The 18,379-nt window shown below is 43.2% G+C and overlaps 2 protein-coding genes across 7 annotated transcripts in view; one reads left to right on the forward strand and one right to left on the reverse strand.

Moving 5' to 3' along the window:
- MTUS2 (microtubule associated scaffold protein 2) overlaps positions 1 to 10,007 on the forward strand; it is a 729,368-nt gene extending 719,361 nt beyond the window's left edge. For all 3 annotated transcript variants that reach the window (XM_072611825.1, XM_072611824.1, XM_072611826.1), the window contains 2 exons: positions 1,247 to 1,344; positions 3,497 to 10,007. In XM_072611825.1, the coding sequence (XP_072467926.1) occupies positions 1,247 to 1,344; positions 3,497 to 3,707 (309 nt within the window). In that variant the 3' untranslated portion in view covers positions 3,708 to 10,007. The remainder of the gene's footprint in view (positions 1 to 1,246; positions 1,345 to 3,496) is intronic.
- A 2,031-nt stretch (positions 10,008 to 12,038) lies between these two features.
- The window catches only part of SLC7A1 (solute carrier family 7 member 1), a 70,969-nt gene continuing 64,628 nt past the window's right edge, over positions 12,039 to 18,379 (reverse strand). For all 4 annotated transcript variants that reach the window (XM_072611828.1, XM_072611827.1, XM_072611830.1 and 1 more), the window contains one exon: positions 12,039 to 17,664. In XM_072611828.1, coding sequence (XP_072467929.1) covers positions 17,561 to 17,664 — 104 coding nt within the window. In that variant the 3' untranslated portion in view covers positions 12,039 to 17,560. The remainder of the gene's footprint in view (positions 17,665 to 18,379) is intronic.

The following is an 18,379-nucleotide window of genomic DNA, read 5'->3' on the forward strand; positions in this document are numbered from 1 at the left end:
GCCCCACTTTACAGGTGAGAAAACTGAGGTTCAGGAAACTCTAGAGGCTTACCCATGATCACATGAGTAGTAACTCTGGTCTCTTCACTAAACCATACTGGCCCAAGGCGTCAAGTCACCTTAGTTATTGATTCAGTCTCATAGAATTATAGTATCACAGATTTAGAACTAGGAAGAAAGCCAGAGATAATCTAGTTCAGCCCCCTCACTGGTAAATGTGATGACAGAGATCCAGAGAGTTTAAATGGCTTACCAAAGATCACACAAATAGCAAGAAACAAAGTTCAGATTTGAACCCAGGTCATCTGACTACAAATCTAGTGCTTTCTTTCCATGGCACCACACTGCCTGTATTCATTGACATCTTAATGTATAACTAGTCGAAAATTATAGAATGTTCAACCTAAAAAGGTACTAGTCAGCGTTATCTTATAATAACTGGGAAACTGAGACCCAGTGAGGTTATGTGACTTGCCCAAGGTCACACAGTGTCAAAACAGGGACGAGAACCCAGGTCTTCTGTCTTCATATGTTCTTTCCACTAGAACACCATCCCTACTGGTCAGATAGGCCTCACACCCACTGAAATGTACTGTCAGAGAGTAGTATAGGTTAACGAATGAATTAAACATAATTCATGCATTAATGAATTAGATACATTCATTAATGAATGAATTAGATATAATTCAATGGCAATGAGATGGTGCTGTTTTCTGAAAACTTTCTGAAATGTCCTTGGCATCTCAGTATCAATGGTACCTGTTGACCAAAGAGCATAGTTCTACCTACATTGTTATAAATTATATCTCTTCAGTAAACCCAGAATGGTGAATTGTCCAGGGTCTTGACTGCTCACCTGACTCCTGGGAAAATAATCTGTGTGTATACCTCGGAAGGGAGGAGCTGTAAACCCAGGAGAGGTGGTGCTCAAGCTTGGCCTTTGGAAATGCAGGGCGTTTCCCCTGCCAGGCCCTCATAAGGCACAGACCAGGAGACTGAAAATATACACTGGGCTCTGCTGTCCCAAATGATCCTGCCACATTCTGACCAGGGCCCCACCCAGGCTGTAACAAGGTAAACAGGGAGCTGCTTCTAAATTGGGGCAGAGCAACAAGGCCTGATTGGGTCAGCCTTCTAGAGGTCTGGGTACTAAGTGTAAGTGGCCCTGCAAAACAGAGTCCAGGGCACTGGCCCTGATCCGTGCTGTGTCCTTGCAGTGAACTCACAAACTTTTCATTCTTTACAGGCTGAAAAGAATATTATCCTAGAAGAAAAAATCCAAGTGCTCCAACAGCAAAATGAAGACCTCAAAGCAAGAATTGACCAGAACACTGTTGTCACAAGGTGTGTAGGTCTGAGACTCTCTAATCTCCTGAGTGAGTGGAAGCCCACTGAAGGCAGGAGCATGTTAGGTTTTTATCTTTGTCTCCCCAGCCCCAGCACACTGCCTGGCATGTAGTAGGTACTCAGTAACTGCTGGTTGTCCACCAGCTTGCTTCTTTACCCCTTTCAGTTGGCTTTAAATTTAGAGTACCCACCCCAGATGTTCACACTCATTTTGGTCTAATTAGCCACAGTCAGACACACTGAAACTTGACTTTATCATAGTGACGTTGTTTTGCTCCTCTTCGAGAATGAACGACAGCCATCACTTGCTCCTAACTTCCCCCTCCATCTTCTCTGGCCAAGCAGGGAGAGCTCCTCCATGAGGAGGCCATCTCTCAGCCGGGTTCTTGCCTTTTCCCATCCTCAAAGTAGAGCTGTGCTGGGATTGGAACCCAGCGCCTCTAGGTGCTAAATCCCTCACACTCTCCATTGTTCCAGGCTGGTTTCAGAAAACTCCATAGGGGAACAGAGCACTTTGAAAATGAAGAGGCAGGAGGGAGTTTGCCCTGCTGAGGGGAACAGGGCAAACTTGCAGTTCTCTGTGCAAGTTAGAGTTAACACTGGCTCTAGATAGCTAGGATGGGGCATTTGGCTCAAGAGTGTGGAAATAGTCCTGGAGCATAGTTCCTTAGGTGAGGCCTGGGGGTAGAATGCACCCCTGGGCAAGAGAGAGTGCACAGGAATGTAGTCCTACAACCCTCCCAGCCCCTCCCCTATTCAAATCAGAGAGCTCACTGCCTCCCATTTCCCTGGAGTCACTCCCTGGTCTGTTGCTGCTGTCTGCCCTGCCTTTGCCTGGAATGGCCTCTACGCTCCTCCCACTCCCTCTGTGTTCATGCCCTGGCCTGGATGGATCCAGCAGAGTCCCCAGTTCATGCTGCTCAGCCCTCTGAATAAGCCATGCCCTTTGTGAACTGATGGGCCAGCTGGGAGAGTCTGGGCTGTGTGCTGGTGCTCCCATGCCAACCTGGAACCCTGCTCTCCCATCTCCATTACAGGCTTCCCCAACACCAAAGCTTCCTTCCCAATCCAAAGTAAATCTGACAAAGGAGCTTGAATTGGGAATCTGTCAGAGAACTAATTGCATGGTCCATCTTGTCATTTGAGTCTGACAGAAACCCAGGGCCAGGTCCAGTAATGGTTTTTGTGTTTTCTTTCTGTACCTGGAGAAACAGGGCTTAGTTCCTCTTGGGTTCAGGGTCACCTTCTACCTGGAAGCCCTGGAGAAGCCACATGTTCACCCTTGGAAGGGTCAAGAAACATTTCTTTCTCTTTTGAGGAAAAAGACTTGGGTAGTCATGTTCCCTACCCAGGCTTCAGCCTGTACGGGTTCACCTGCAGTCCCTTGGGTGGTTCTTGGTGTGCCTTAATATCACCCTCCATAAAATGAGAGTAATGCCTGCCCCTCCCAACCCTGATGTAAAAATAAATCTGAAGAACTGCAAAAAGCTGCTAGAGCTCCAGGGGCGATGGACACTAAATAAATGGAGCCACTGAGAGTTTCTTTTAACATTGTTGTCCCAAATTATTTAAGTGATGAGCACCTCTACTGATATGGGGAGCCAGACTGTCAGTGTGAGGGGTGATTCTAGACTTCATCAACCCACTTTGGCAGTAGTTTTAGTAAGAGGCTGGAGAGGAGGAAACAAAAGCTAACATTTCAAGAAAAATTTTAGAGAATCTGTGGCTTTGGATTATCCACGTTCTCCCTTGCTACTCCTTCCAGGAGCACAGGTCATCTCAGGTTGATCTATGTTTATACAATTGATGATGCTTTGTTGTTGTTCAGTTGTGTACAATTTTTTGTGATGCCATTTGGGGTTTTCTTGACAAAGATACTGGGATGGTTTGCCATTTCCTTCTCTAGTTCATTTTACAGATGAAGAAACCGAGGCAAACAGGGTTAAGTGACTTGCCCAGGGTCACCCAGCCAGCAGGTGACTGAGGCTGGATCTGAACTCATGAAGATAAGTCTTCCCAACTCCAGGCCCGCCTCTCGATCTAATGTGTCACGTTGCCGACCCTATAAATGTTAGTGTTACTACTTTCTACTGTGGCTGTTTGCATTCTTGTTTATGTTTTTTTATGTGTTATTGTTTGTCCTATCCAGACAGTTATCAGAGGAAAATGCCAACCTTCAGGAGTATGTGGAAAAAGAAACAAAGGAGAAGAAGAGGTTAAGTAGAACCAATGAGGAGCTGCTTTGGAAACTCCAAACTGGGGACCCCACCAGCCCAATTAAACTCTCCCCTACATCCCCCATTTACCGCTCTTCCTCGGGGCCTCCATCGCCAGCCAAGATGAGCACAGCTCCGAGATGACAGCGCCGCCCCTCCGAGCAGCCTTCTGATGCCCCCAGCTTCTCCGATCCCCTGAGGGTGTTCATCCTAAGAGAGTGTTAACGAGAGTAGGTGATACCCGAGGTCTGCTGCTGCCTGCATGCTTGGTAGTGGCTGTCCTGTGTCCTCGACGGTGCGCTCTTCTCATTCCAGTGTAAGAAGTTTTTGGTCTTGGCCCTCTGATGTCCTTGAAAAATGTAACCCTTGTAGTCTGGTGTGCAAACTTTTTTTTCACAATAGTTAGAGCCAAAAGATAGAACGCTCTTATGACTGATTGTCCTTCTAAGGTGAACTTTCACTGCAATATTTCAGGTTAGTTACAAACAGTACGATTTGGAATAGACCCTCGTGTATGTACTACACCAACATGTGTGTATCTCTAGACATGTATACAGATATCCATGCAGCTGTTCTGAATTGCATTTTATATAACGCTAAGTGCTGATATATTTTAATGATAGTCAGCAGTTTTCTAACTTGTGCCTAAGAATTATAACTAAATTAGATGCATTTCTGTCTAGCCTCCCAGGAATATTTCTACCCAAAATAGAAAAAGAAAAAAAAAAGAAGCGCCTTCAGCCAACCACCAAGTGGTAACCCTATTTAACACGAACACCAGCGATTTGTGATATGGTAACTGCCTTCACAACAATCAGCTTCTTATTCCACTTGTTATGAAATCACTATTATTCCATTTGCAGATTTTAATTATTGGTATCCTTGCTGTGAGTTGATGAGGAACAAGCATCTAGAAACCCTGAGGGGTAGCGGCGGTTCCTCAGATGTTTTTCATGACAGTGACTCATATGTATTCTTCTAAACACAAGTCTTTGCTTTGTTCCTAAATGACTTTTCAGAAGCAATCAGCGAGCTAGGATGCATTCAGAGAAATGCAGTGGTCCTTCCAGAATGGGGATCGAGACGTTTGTGGTTTCCATCTCAAAAAGCTTCTCCCAGAATCCACATTTCCCTTAGAACAGTGCTCAGGCTGGCCCCGGCCTTTTGATTTGATTTGGCCATCTTCCCACAATCCTCTGGAGAGACGCTTGACAATGGATAAACTATGTAATGCTACTTTAATCCTCCCCCCCCAACTTGAGGCCACTATCCTAACTACCCCACATCTTGACTGCTAGGTGGGGAAGGAGATGTCAGTAACTTCCTGAGAACTGGCCAGTCCAGATGGATCAAGCCCTGAGCTTTGCTCGGTCATCATGTGGGGACCCACAGATACAGCTAGGTCTTTTTCACTGATGAGCCCACAGAGTAGCTGATGATCGTTCCCCGTGTTGGCCTGGCCAGTTCTCCTAGAGGGAACCACAGTCAACAGTCAGAGTTGACCATTCGTTCTTTGTTGTTTGCCCAAGCGGGCCAAGTTAAGCCACTTGCCTACCCCAGTGTTTGTACCTGGGACAATAGAACAGAACATGAAAGGTGTTCTGTAGTATTGTGGCAGTTTAGGAGCATGGCTAACAAAAGGAAAAACAATGAGTTTTGAAAGATGTGATGATGATGATGGTGGTGGTAACGATGATGTCATTATTTTGTGTTTGTGACAAGGGCCTATGTGTTCCTCCCCCCACCCTGGAGCCTTCTCCTTGTGCCAAGCTCTGAGCAAGCTTGAGGCAAGAACACCAGTGCCCAAAGCAGACAAGGTCAGAGAAAAAGGAAGTCAAGGAAAGGCTCAGGGAGAATCGTCAAGGGGCCCCACAGGCCATGCACACGCGGTCGGGTGTAGTCACAGGTCGATGTATGAGGCAACTCGGACCCTGGCACAGTTAATTTCTAGCAGATCTCCAAGTGTCTCTTGCCCACTCCAAGACACGAAAATTAGGTTAGGGGTTAAAAAACATTTATTTTTCTTTTAGTGGCTTTGCATGATGCTGTGATATTCAGTACCTTGGGCATTCCGTTAGAATAGATTATGCCATATTGACTAAGAGTTTTGAAACACATTACTAGATGTAATTGACTTAGCAAGTACAACCTGCAGGTATGCACACATCCCCAAGCATAGTTCCTTATTACAGCAATTTCCATGTTGCACTTGCTAAATGCAGCATCCCTGGCAATACATATTTCAGTGTTATATTAGGTTATATGATGATGCAATGTGTTAGAATGTGCCAGTTGAGAGTGGTAGCCATGTTAGAACAAAATCCCTTACTGGACTGACTAGAGCTTTAGACCAATCTGACTTGGGTCAGCTGAGTGAGCCAGATGTGGCCCTGGCTTTGTCTGGGCTTTGTTGTTCCCCACCCCCACCCCCACCCCCACCTTCAGTCATGGTGCTTCATCTTTCCCCTCACCTCTGTTGAAAGATGTGTAAGCAACAGCACTCCTCCTGCTAGCTCACAGAGAGCTCAGGCCTCTCTGAAAAGGAAAGACTCTCACTCCCTTCCTCTCATCTATCCAGAACTCGCTATTCATTGCCATGTGCAAGGCAACCTGGCAACTGACCTAAAGAGCAGCTCTGGCTCACAGTCTTCCTGCTAGCTCTGAAATACTCCATAGAACATCCTCACTCCTCTCCACCAACTAGGTCCATTTCTGTTTACCTCAGACCCCTTTACCAGACTGAGAGTGGGCTCTAACTGATCAGTAAGGCTGTGTACAAAAGCTTGACCCCAAGAAGTGTGGGGGTTTGTGTGGGTGTACACACACACATATATGTGCACATGCGCATGCACACATGCATGCACACACGCACACACGCACATGCGCACACATGCAGAAGTGGTGATTACTATGGGGTTTGTGGCATCCTATTATTTTTAGATTTTACAACATCATCCTTGTCTTTCCTAAAAACACTGTATGGCACTTAACATGAATTGAAACTGCCCCCTGGGGATCTTATAAGACCCCTTGAGCTAATTAAAGACCCTTCCCCTGAACTAGGTGTTATAAAACCAATCTTGAGAAATAGTATTTTAGAAATAAGGAAGGAGCTGTTTTTGCATGGGAACTCTTGCTGTTTCTACCAACTTTCGCCCCCCCTCCCCCCAATTAGTCCCCTCAAATCTCCTTACCTCTGCACAGTAAGGTTTCTTAGTCTTGAGTCCCATCACCGTTATGGGTTCCTCTGTAAGCAGCTCAGGATTCTCTGGAGAGCAGAATTGTTCTGCTCAGGGAAGTTAGTGATGGGCCATGTCCTGGTCAGTCAGAGGGAGAGAAATTGTGCATCAGTAGAAAAGGAGCAACGGGAGACTCATGACAGATTTCATGTTTTTTAACACCATTTGTTTTCAGATCAAAGCTCACGGGAAGCACTCTTTTCAGCACATGCCCCTTGATTCACTCAGAATACATCCTGCCCTTGGAGGAGGAGGGCTTCCAGTCCACAGGCCAAACAGGAAGCTGCCTTATTGACAGCTGCTCCCCTTTCAAAGTAACAGCAGCCCCTAGTAACTGCTCACTAAGACCCATTCCATGACAAAGGCTTAGGAGACCTGGAGAACTCTACACTCTGCAGTTACAGTTTTAAGAGTCAAATGTCGGAGTTCTTATCTCCAGGTAAATAAACTTAAACCATGCAAGGTGGGAATCTTCATTCCTCCTGAGATTCATTGTCAGGAGCATCATCAGTGAACCCAGAAGGCTCATTTATATTTCTACTTACCTCCTAAGGTAGGGCATCCTCCATGGCAACCAGATTCTTCAGTTTGACCATCCCAAAAATTATATGAAGTGTAGGAAAACTACACCTAAGTCTTCTAGTTATTTTTGAAGGATTCTTTTTTTGTTGTTTGTTTTTGCAGGGGTATGAGTTCATGGGGGAAAGTTTTATATTTTTAGGGAGGTGAATTCGGGGCTTATTAAATGAACCTATTGGTCAGTAGCTTTTTTCTGGATCCCTGAAGGCTTATCTGACCCTCTCATCTGTTCAGATAAAAAGGATGTACTTTTACCAAGCATTATAAAGTAGAATCAGGCCTACGTTTGTTTGCATGGTCAGTACTGGATTATCCTCAGTGGTAAATTTTGCTTTCAGTTTAATTGGCATTTCCTTCATTACTTACTCTAAAAACACACCTAGACACTTTATTGATCAGCAACCATGCTAATTATCTTTTCTTTTTGGAGTCCTCTTGAACATAGAGCCTCTAAGATCCTTGGGAACTCACATAATCATTTCCCGAATACTAAAAAAGGTCAGTCATGTCTTCTTAAGTTGGCACCATGCATTTGTTCAAAAGAGGAGATGGAGAGCGTTGCGTAGGAATTGAAAACAATTTAGGCTGAGACAACTGAACAGCTTCCCAGCTGCTCCTTCATCACATCTCTAATGTTGTTCCATTATTTTGATTGAAGTCAGTTCTCAAAACATGTTGTATTATAGCTTTAAATGACACACGTACTCAAAGATTCCTAAGTCAAACTTAAATGCTTTGGGAATCATCCCATGCTTCAGACTGTCCACACCTCTCATCTTCCATAACAAAAAGTGGACTCCACTGCCCAAAGGAGTGTGAGAACTATAGAGATGACCCTGTATTAAGTTTTTAAACACAACCTGAAACCCAACCATTGACTTTTCTCATGTACAGCTTTTTCTCCCTCCTCATGTCGCAGTAGATCTGAAAGGTCAAGTGGTTAAGAGCACCAGGGAATGAACCTAGGAAGTAGAAAACAATTTACCCCATCCATCCATGAAGCCTGACTTTTGCTCGACTCACTACACCAGGGTTTGCTATCCTGTAGGACTGGACTCAGGGATTCCCAGGACTCAGCAGTTTCAAAGACTCCTACCTGCTACTATCTTGTTCTCCTGATATACAAACTGTATTACATTCCATTAGCCTTGGACAGCCATACAAACAGAAAACAAGTCCATTATGCATATGTTTAACACTCTTTTCATTTTATTTAAATGTGTCTTGGCTGCCAGCCTAGATGGACTGTCTGACTGGTCTTTGCTTAGCTCCTCCCATGTCAACACTTTTAGGAAGGAAAAATACCTCCATGGGAACTTCTGGAAAAATATTTCTTTCCTCCCCCTTTATAAAAATGGCTCAACCAGTCCACTCCTTGCAAAGTCCTGAGTCTGTTAGGATTAGACAAGTGCCAATAACGAGATGTGTGAAATGATTCACTGTAAATGTCCATGTGGCACCCTAAGCTTCCTTTGCCTCTGACTGGGGCCTTTTGAATAGAGGCTTAGCCTGGCCAGTTCTTACTATGCCCTTCAGAAATAGGCAACACTGATTTGGTTCTCACTCTTCCTCACGCTACATGCTGTGCCCCTAGAATGCTGCTAAACTAGTAATGGCTGGGGAATGGTCATCGGCCCTGGAACCTGCAAGGGTGGGTCATGAAGGGGCCAGGTCCATCAGAACTCATGCCATCGCCACCAATGTCAAACCTTTGGGAGCAACGAAGCTCAAGGTAGGTTTGAATCTGACAGGCACAGCTGAAAGACTGAACACCTCAGATGTGGCCAGCTTCTCAAATATTCATTGTGTCCACCACCAATGGTTGGGTTTTTGTTATTGTTTAATTGTAAATTCCAGAAGTCCACCATTAGGCATTCAGGCTTCCTGGAAAAAGAAGGGTTACAGCCTACCTAGGCCACTGGATGGCACTGTTGTCTATTGGATTGTAACCATAGCCTTGTTTTCTGGCCTCCATCCAAAGCCGTCTTTGCTTTGGATCCCCAGTTCACCCCCTCCACCCCACTCACCAACAACTGTCTTCCTCATAAAGAATCCAATGTAGACCTGACTCCTTGAATGATTAAGAAACCAATGGAATATATCCTTGAGTTCAAGGGCATAGGGTGGAGATTCTTTCTTCTTTTTTTAACTTCCTAATGAAATTCCTCATTGGGCTGCAGGATGCTGCAGACAAGAGAGCCCTCCCCCCCCACCCCCCACCCCCCGCCCTTTTTCAATAGTTGAGTTTTAGGTAAAAACAGTTCCTGCCTTGCACATCAAGCTCACCGGTGACTGAAATTGTCATCAGGTGGTAGAAATGATTGGTTTCACTTTGGGGAGGGAGGGGACAGGCCGGACGGGTGGGGGAGTGAAAATGAAAATCAGGTATTTGATGTCTCTGCACTGAATGCATTTGTGTCCTGTGGACACATTGCACATCCCTGTGTAAAGGGTTGGGGTTTTTGTTTACTTTTCCACACCATCTGAGTTACTCGGTCTGATTAATATGTGGTTGACAAATTACACGGAGTTTGTATTGAGTCCTGATGTACAGATAAGTGTAATATATTCCTGATAATAAACACATGCTCCAATGCCAATGGGATGGAAGCATGCAAACAGCTGGCTTGCTGCTCTGTGATTTCTTCAGTCTCTTTGAGAGTATGCGTGTGTGTGTGTGTGTGTCTACAGCACTGCTGCACAACTTAGAAAACACAATGACAATTTCCTGCTGCCAGGCAGCAGACCTTTGGGAGTAATTGGCTTAAATCACTACAACTTCCATCATATAAATTAAATTACAGCCTAACTGATTGAATTTGCCTCTTGTACTAAATATTACTCCCTTCTCAGGGGAGGGCGAAATAATAGGATTCCAATTCATCCCAAGCCCCAACTGCACACGTAGCATACCGATAAATGTAAAGGCAAGGCATAGAAAGGCAATACTGCATAGCAAGGATTATGAGTAACATAAAAGAACAGCAGCTGACGTATATTTACTGTTTGGGGTTTCATGTCAAAATTACATCAGAACCTTTTGAGGCATCTAGCACTTAGTATTATCCAATATGGAAAAAAAGACACACAGAGGTCTAGAGATGGAGCATTTATTAAGTACTTGCTATACTCCAGGTGCTCTAGCACTGGGGATATCAGCCCCAGAAATCAAGACAACCTCTGCCTTTAAAGAACTTACCTTCTAATGGGAGAAATAAATGCTTGGGGGGCGGGGGAAGGAGTACAGTAGAAGGGGTGTGGATGCCTGAGTCCCCAGCAAGAGAAAGCACAACCTCATCTGTTACTAGGAAACCAAAGGACACAGTCCAAGGTTCTGGTGGAAGAGGATAAGGATGATAGCCAGGGAACAAGAGGTGTGGTGTGGAGACCTTGGAGAAGTACCACAGTGGCCTGGGCCCGGGGAAAATAAGGCAAAAAACACACCTATCAGAAGTAGCACGCCCAACCTACAGCCACCCAGTAAGTAACAGAACAGGAACTTGAAATCTTAGGATCTCCTGATTTCAAATGTTCAGTCCTATCTTCACTGGAACCAACATCCGGTTTTGCAAAAGCCAGTAATTGTAAAAGATGTTTTTTTGCTTGTTTGTTTTTTGCAGAGGAAAAGCGTTGTGAGAGGAGCAAGGGTAATCCAGAGCCAGGTATGCAGGTATGCAGGCCCAAATAGTGCCTGTGCACAACACATTAGACAGACAACTAACTGGGAACTCAGTACTGCCTGCTGATCTGAAGCCAGCTTGCCAAGACTTAGGGCAGGAAAGGAGGGTCAGAAGAAAGGATTTGAACCCATCAACCTAGCTCCAAATTCATTCTTCCCATTGCATGAATGTGGTATGCTTCTTATCTTTCAATTTATGTACTTAGCAGAAAGTACCTGATTAAACAAGAGTCTGAGGATCCAAGCAGTAGAGGAAAGACAACGCAAGTAGTGTTAGTTGAAGCCCCAGGGGAAAAGTTGAAATTGGGTTCATTCTGTTTTAGGCTCAAATCACTGGCAAAGGCCATGTGATTTTATACCATGAACTACCCAAGGAGACCTCAGGAAATCCCTCTTGATCAAACTCCTTTTTCCAGAGTCGGGCACAGAAAGGGGATATTTTTATTGTTTCCAAAGATGAGTAATTGAACGATTAGTATTAACAGTGTTTGATTGAGAACCCAATCTTGGAAAGCTACAGCTAGAAATGTCAAACAAACCTCCTTCCAAGAGACAGGGAAACCTAGGTGGAGCGTGCTTTAATGATTCAGAAACACCAAAGCCATCGGGGAAGCAAGTATAGATATCTTCCAACTTCATAAAAACAGTTTTAAAGTTCTGCAAATTTAGAATTGGTATTTATTTAGAGTTTTATAAGTTGTTTTATTTTAGTCTCAGTGACCCTGAGACCTCATTGTTTTTACCGATGAGAAAAGCAAGGCAGGCAGGTTACTTGAGTCACACTACCAAGAGACTAAGTATCTTCGGCCACATCTGAACTCAAGGCCTTCTGGACTCCACTGACTGACCTAGTCACCTCTCCGTATAATACACAGAGAACTCCCCTGATAATGTCCAGCTTGGGCTAACTTTATAAATGCTAGTATGTTTCTAAAGATGACATTGACTAGAAAGGAGACACCAGTGAAACGACAGCCATCATTTAGTAGCATTGGGAAGCCATATTTAATGCTGTGCCACAAGAATTGGATTTTACAAGTAAGGGAGGATAACAGGTAAGGAGAGGATTAATTCCATGTAAAGTGTTGTCACTGTGAAAGGTCTACACACTGCCCAGAGGGGCCGTTTTCATGTTTAAAAAAAGGGATGGCTACATTTACATAGTTTAAAAAAAAAAATTAAAACTAAAGAGCAGCTGAAACCAATTTGATTTACAGTAAGTATTAGACTTAAAATCTCATCACAATTATAAGAAGTTATTAGAAAAATAGGACGTTGAACAAGCAAAAAAAATATATACATTATATATAATTAAAATTCGACAACTCTTTCATAGCTCCTCTCAGTAAAAGCAAACTTTACTGAAGGGACCACATATGTTTACTATAGGTTTGATAATAAACCAATCCTCACTGTCATCATCCTTTGTGCTCCTTAAAGTCTTCAAGCTAAAAGGCACAACTTATGCAGGAAATTTTTTAACTTTAAATCCAGATTATTAATTTTCGCATCTGGAAAAAACAAGGCTCAATTTAACACTCTCTATGTCATCAAGGAAGCAAAATCTGACGAAGTCCAAATGCTTCTTACACTTGCTCTGTTTCCTGGCTGTTAAGCCAGGTGCTAATACCCTGAGGAAATTTTGGTCTGGACTTTTTAAAAGGCAAGGTCTTCTATCGTGTTAGTTTCTCAGACTGGCTGATTTTGAAACTACCAGTTCCACAGAAAGCAAATGAAAGATGGGGGACTCAGGCTCCTGGGAGACGAAAGAGGTAGCGTCTTTTAGATGTCCAAAGGCATGACAGGAAAACTTTGATAAGTGCTTTCTAGCTTTTTTGCCAGACGTGATTGCTATTCACAGATAAGTAATCAACCATCCTTCTCCTTAAGATCCTTGAATTATAGTGACAACTCAGTTGACATCTTTTGCCTTAAAAGTCCAATAGGCATTATGTCTGCAATGATGAGATATAGAGGTGGTTTCTTGCACCATTGGATCAATAAAGCATGTAAAGAAAAAGTTAAAAACAAATCCAGCAACATCTCAGGTAAAATGCACAGTTCCTGCTCCCCATCAAGTGCCTTCTACCTAAATGCCCCTTTTCCCGCAGCAAATGAACAATTTTATTTATAATATATATTTAATATTCCACTTTTAAGTAGCAATTTTCTACATCACTTACATACATCAGTAATATACACAACCTATACACAAGTCATTTTATCTTCATAGGTGCTTAGGGGAGACTGAAGGGCACATTGTTCCTGTTGCCCATAAATACTAACTACAACTCCTCCCACTTGCCCTAAAAAAAGAAAGACAGAGTCTTTCACAGTGCCTCACACCCTTGGCTCCACAATATCTATCAGCTGATACTTCTTTGGTGACAAGAGGTGGGCAGTTTTTTTATAGATTGTGAATAATGATGCTTCAATGCAAAAAAAAGTGTTCAAGTGAGGAAGACTTACTCTCCCATGGGGCAAGTTAACAGATCATCTTCCAGAGTGAATCTATTGCACACATCTAGCAATACCTATAACCCTAATCCAGGGATGGGGAATCTGCAGCCTCAAGGCCACATGTGGCCCTCTAGGTCCTCCGAGGTCCAAGGGCGGCCTTGACTGAATCCAAACTTGACAGTACAAATCCTCTAAATGAAAGGATTCGTTCTGTAAAACTTGGACTCAGTCAAAAGGCTACAGCCAAGGACCGAGAAAGGCCTAATCTATCATTTTGGCATCAGATCCCAAGATTATACAGCCCTCTTCGTCAGGATGAGTCTACTTGTGCCCAACAATCAAATCAGTTCTTTTATTCTTTGCTTTGCTTCAAAGCATCAAATAGTAAGAATGCTAAGATCATTCATGAAAGTTTGAGACAACTGACATCTGTTAAATATCAACTCTGCAGCAGGTACTATCCTAGCGAGCCACTAGGGATACAAAGAGAAGAATGAAACGTTCCCTACCTTCAAGCATATGCCCCATGACATACCCCACAGCCATGTAAAATGTAGTCAGCCTAGGCTGTTTTTTCTGTCACTGAAGGGGAGGGGAATATAGTTGTTTTTTAAATTAATGATTTTAGGTCTTCAGTGAAACAAAATGTGCGTTAAAGGGCGGGCTGGGGTGGGGAATCAGGGAAGGAAGGAAGCAGCTCTTACCAGTCTAAATGGGTCTTTCCAAAGTATGCAGTAGGGACTGAAGCACAATTATTGGCTACATACACAGATGAAAACACATATATTGTTCCCCTGAGGGTATTTCTACTATAGCAGAAGTCTGAATTAGGGAGGAAAAGAATGAATAAGCAACACATAAGGTACCAAAATTCTTGTGGAAAAAGACTCAAGGTATTTTAAATTATTGTTTTCACGGTCTCTTCACCAAAGAAAAATATTGGGGGGGATGAGAAAGCGTGTGATAATTGGAGTCCCAATCCTGGCCAAACTGAGCTAACGTTTCTGAGTTCCTCATTCCTTTATCCAGTGAAAAAAGCTCAAGCTGCTAGCTATACAAAATATTCCCTAAAACATTGTACAGTGACAACGCAGTCTATATACATGGTAAGCCTTCTGAATGGAAAAGGGAGATGGGTGTAAGGAAGGTTCCTTCTTTTTCTCTGGGCCTCTGCATATTTCTGACTAAGGCTTTAAGGCACAGGGAAGATAAGGAAGAGTAATCCTCAAAGAACTTGTTCTCCAGGAAAAATTGGTGGAGAAACAAAATATACTTTCTCACTTTTTGAAATGTGGGGACAATGGGTATTCATGAGAAAGAAGTGGATTGTCAACTCTAAATATGGTCAACAAGGGCTGGACCTAAGGCAAAATTTCTGCCCCAAAGAAATGGAAGTAAAATTTTTCATCCCAAACCTTTTCTTCCTACTGTGTCCATTTTCTCAATATGTTATAAGAAAAGGAAACCTTTGACCAGTTCCAAAGAGATGGCAGATATTAAATATTCAACAAAAAAGTTAATATTTATCAAAATTATTTTATAGCTACATAAATTAAATATTTTTCCTTTGGAAATCTAGGATTTGCCAAGAATATTCACAAATTTATCTTAATATAAACAGTGTAATGGGAAGGGAAGGGGGGACTCTCCATTTATTTCACTTGTCTGTGGAAATTTAGGGTAGATCAATTATCCAGGCAAGACAACCACTATAGGGATTTGCTGGCTTCCAAACTTCTATACAACAAAGACCAAGGAATGGGGGCCAACTCTCCACAATCCAAGGTCCCTTGAGGCATCTTTCTGGCCATCCAACCTTATTAAATGGCTCCTAAAAGGAAATGGGAGAAGGAAGGGAAGGAAAAAATGGTGCAGTAAATATGACCTCAGAGCCAGGAAGAGAGGATTCAAAGTCCTCCCTCTGACACATACTAGCTGGACTGATCCTAGGCAAGTCACTTCCAGCACTCTGGGCAAATCACTAAGTTGCAGAGGAGGTATTGACTTGCATCGGTAGAGGGAACATCCTCATGTAGTACTTACCTAGACTGATGAAATTATAGGTCTAGTTTTTAATCTTTAAACAGGGGAGATTTGATCAGATGGAAGAGAAGTTTGAAACTAAGGGTCAAAGAGATATTTTTTCTACTTTTCTACTTTCCATGTTGCCTGGCTGTGGCATTAACCCATGAACACAAATTATTGACTTTTTTTTGCCTCTTTGAGGTATCCAAGTCATATCAAAGAGATGAAGTACTCCTTGAGCTACCTACACCTGGCACGGAGGAAGGGAAAGATCTGCTCCAAATCATGCAGAAAGCAGCTCTAGACAAGAACCACAACCTACCCGTTGGTAGGAAGGTGTATTCTCTCCCTAAATGTGAATCAGGTCTAAGCTCCCACACTAAGTAGGAATGCAATAGGCAGTCTGACTCTTAGAACGAACTCTTGCAGCCCAAGAGGTTGGCACACGTAGGAAGAAACAAACTGAATCCACATATCCAGGCAACTAGCTCTAATGTCACTTGGATATAAGTTAGATGCTCTACCCCAGCCCCCCTCCCCCAACTCCAACAATGCAGAATGGTATATAACTTTCTTGAACTATCTCCCAAACTGGGTCTGTCCATGATGATGATGGTGTTCATCTTTATGGACATATCCAACTTGGTGGTGGTACCACAGCAGTTAATAACTCATTACAGACCCAAGGGCTAAGCAAATAAAAATGAGGTTTCGGAAGTGAATTAACAATCTAGTGTGAACATAGCCATGCTAGATTCTCATCCCCATCGATGTCTCCTTGGGTTTACTGGATAAAATTGTAAATGGAAGGTGTCAAATTTCTTTAAGCCAAAGTCTATCTTAATATGCTTAAAAATGGATACAGCCAACTGGGACTTAGAATAAAATATTTAAGAGAAATTCAGGTGAATTGCCATGTATCACTACTACTACCATCCCCATCCCCCATGGTGAGCTGTGTTAATTTGAAGTTGACACTCAACTTCAATCTGATGTCTCCGTAACCTAGAGACATTCATCAAAGGCAGCAACATGAGAATCAGAGTCAGTGAAGAGTCAGGAAATGCTCCCTACACATCCCTGCTTTAGGTAAACATAAAAAGTCACCCAAAAGCATTCATACAGGACGGTTCAAAGCCAATCTCAGTCAATGAGAAGCAGGTCCAATGATAATCTTCACTTTGGTAACTTCACTTTGACACATCCCAAGGAGGAACTCAAGAGTCAGTTACAAATCTGCACCTCAACCATTCATGATACCACATAGTCCTCATGTTTGGAATTGTGACTGATATGTCCACCACAGTAACAGAAGCATGAATGGAAGAGAGGGCTAGAGAGGCAAACAGGACTGGATATGAAGTGGTTCAGATCTTTCTTGAAGACAGAGGGAGGAAGAAAAAGGGAAAATGAAAAACATGAAAAACCTGTTTTTCTCCCTCACCTCCTAAATTAATGGCTATTGTTTGTCTGGCAGCACTGACCCCATTTTGAGGCGGAAAAACTCTTCTTGGATGCAGTGCCCAGCCTATGGCCCAACACTCTCAATTACAAAGTATGGTACTGAATTTATGGAGATGAGACATTTTCAAATTTAAATACAGAATCCGAGGAGGAAGGAAGTGGAACCAAAGAAAGGATCTCAATTCTGCCAATGGCAGTGGTCGCCCTAACTATGGAGCAGGGAAGAGAGGCTTTCTTGTGACTTGAAGAAAGGGGAAGGGAGAGAAGAAAACAAAGCCAGCATTTAATTAACTGGCCTGGGTTATAACTTTGTCTGGGGGGACTGAATGACTGCTAGATTCCTTGGAGTTTTGCCTCTATGGTAAAATGAACTTTTAGGGGAAGCCACAACTTAATTGCACCTTGTGGTTAGTACTGGAGGGAGGGCAGGAAGAGGGGGTGGGAGAGGGTGGCACACTTATGCGTTTTTTCTCATTTCGGAGTCATGGAGGCAAAAGCTGTTTGTCTCTGAAGGGGGTGGCTATCCCCACCACAGTCCAGGGTTCCATGGATCATTTGCAGTGGTCCGAACTGTTATCTGGGGTTCTTGCTGTACCAGCTGCCAGGGATGCCTCTTCACTGTGCCACAGACCATAGCCAAAGTAAATTAAGAAACCTGTTTGAAAGTAAGGATGAAGAGGAAAGAAGAAAGAAAACTCAGCATTAACACACTGGAATCTGCAAGCTGTGTATCCCTGGTTCAAGCTGCTTAGCCTCAGCCAAAGAGCCCAGCCAAGTGCTACCTCTGTTCAAAACCAGACAATGGGCGATGTAAAAGGGTCACTCACTAAAGGGACTTCTACACTGCATTGAATTTGGGGTTATGTAGATGGTAAGTATTCCACATGGCCAAGGCCAACCAGGACTGGGTTACTATATTTGGAAAAATAAATGTTATTTCATTTTTAATCTTTGGTACAAGGGAAGGCTAAGTGTATAGCAGGAGGGGAATATATTTGGAAAGGAATGTGATATGAAAACAAAAGGCACCAATAAAACTAAAAAAGGAAAAATCAATGTTCAAATAGGGACATACACTGACAAGCACAATGAAGAACTTCTTTGGTTCGAATCAGATTCAAAGCACTTGCAGACATCATCGTACTAAGGAGTAAACCCCCAAGATTAGCCAATCAACACATATTCATTAAATGGAATGATATGCAAGGCACTGGGATGAACTCAATGACCTTCTATTCAATTTCTCGCGCATTTCTTAAGGGCCTCCTATGTACTGAGCACTGGTACATGACAGGGATACAAAGGCAGAACTGCCCCCGCCCTCGGGGGCCACACTCTGTGTGAGGGCACTGTGGCTATCTATCTGCTGA

The sequence above is a fragment of the Notamacropus eugenii genome, chromosome 5 (genome assembly GCF_028372415.1).
Source record: "Notamacropus eugenii isolate mMacEug1 chromosome 5, mMacEug1.pri_v2, whole genome shotgun sequence".
NCBI classification, from domain to species: Eukaryota; Metazoa; Chordata; class Mammalia; order Diprotodontia; family Macropodidae; genus Notamacropus; species Notamacropus eugenii.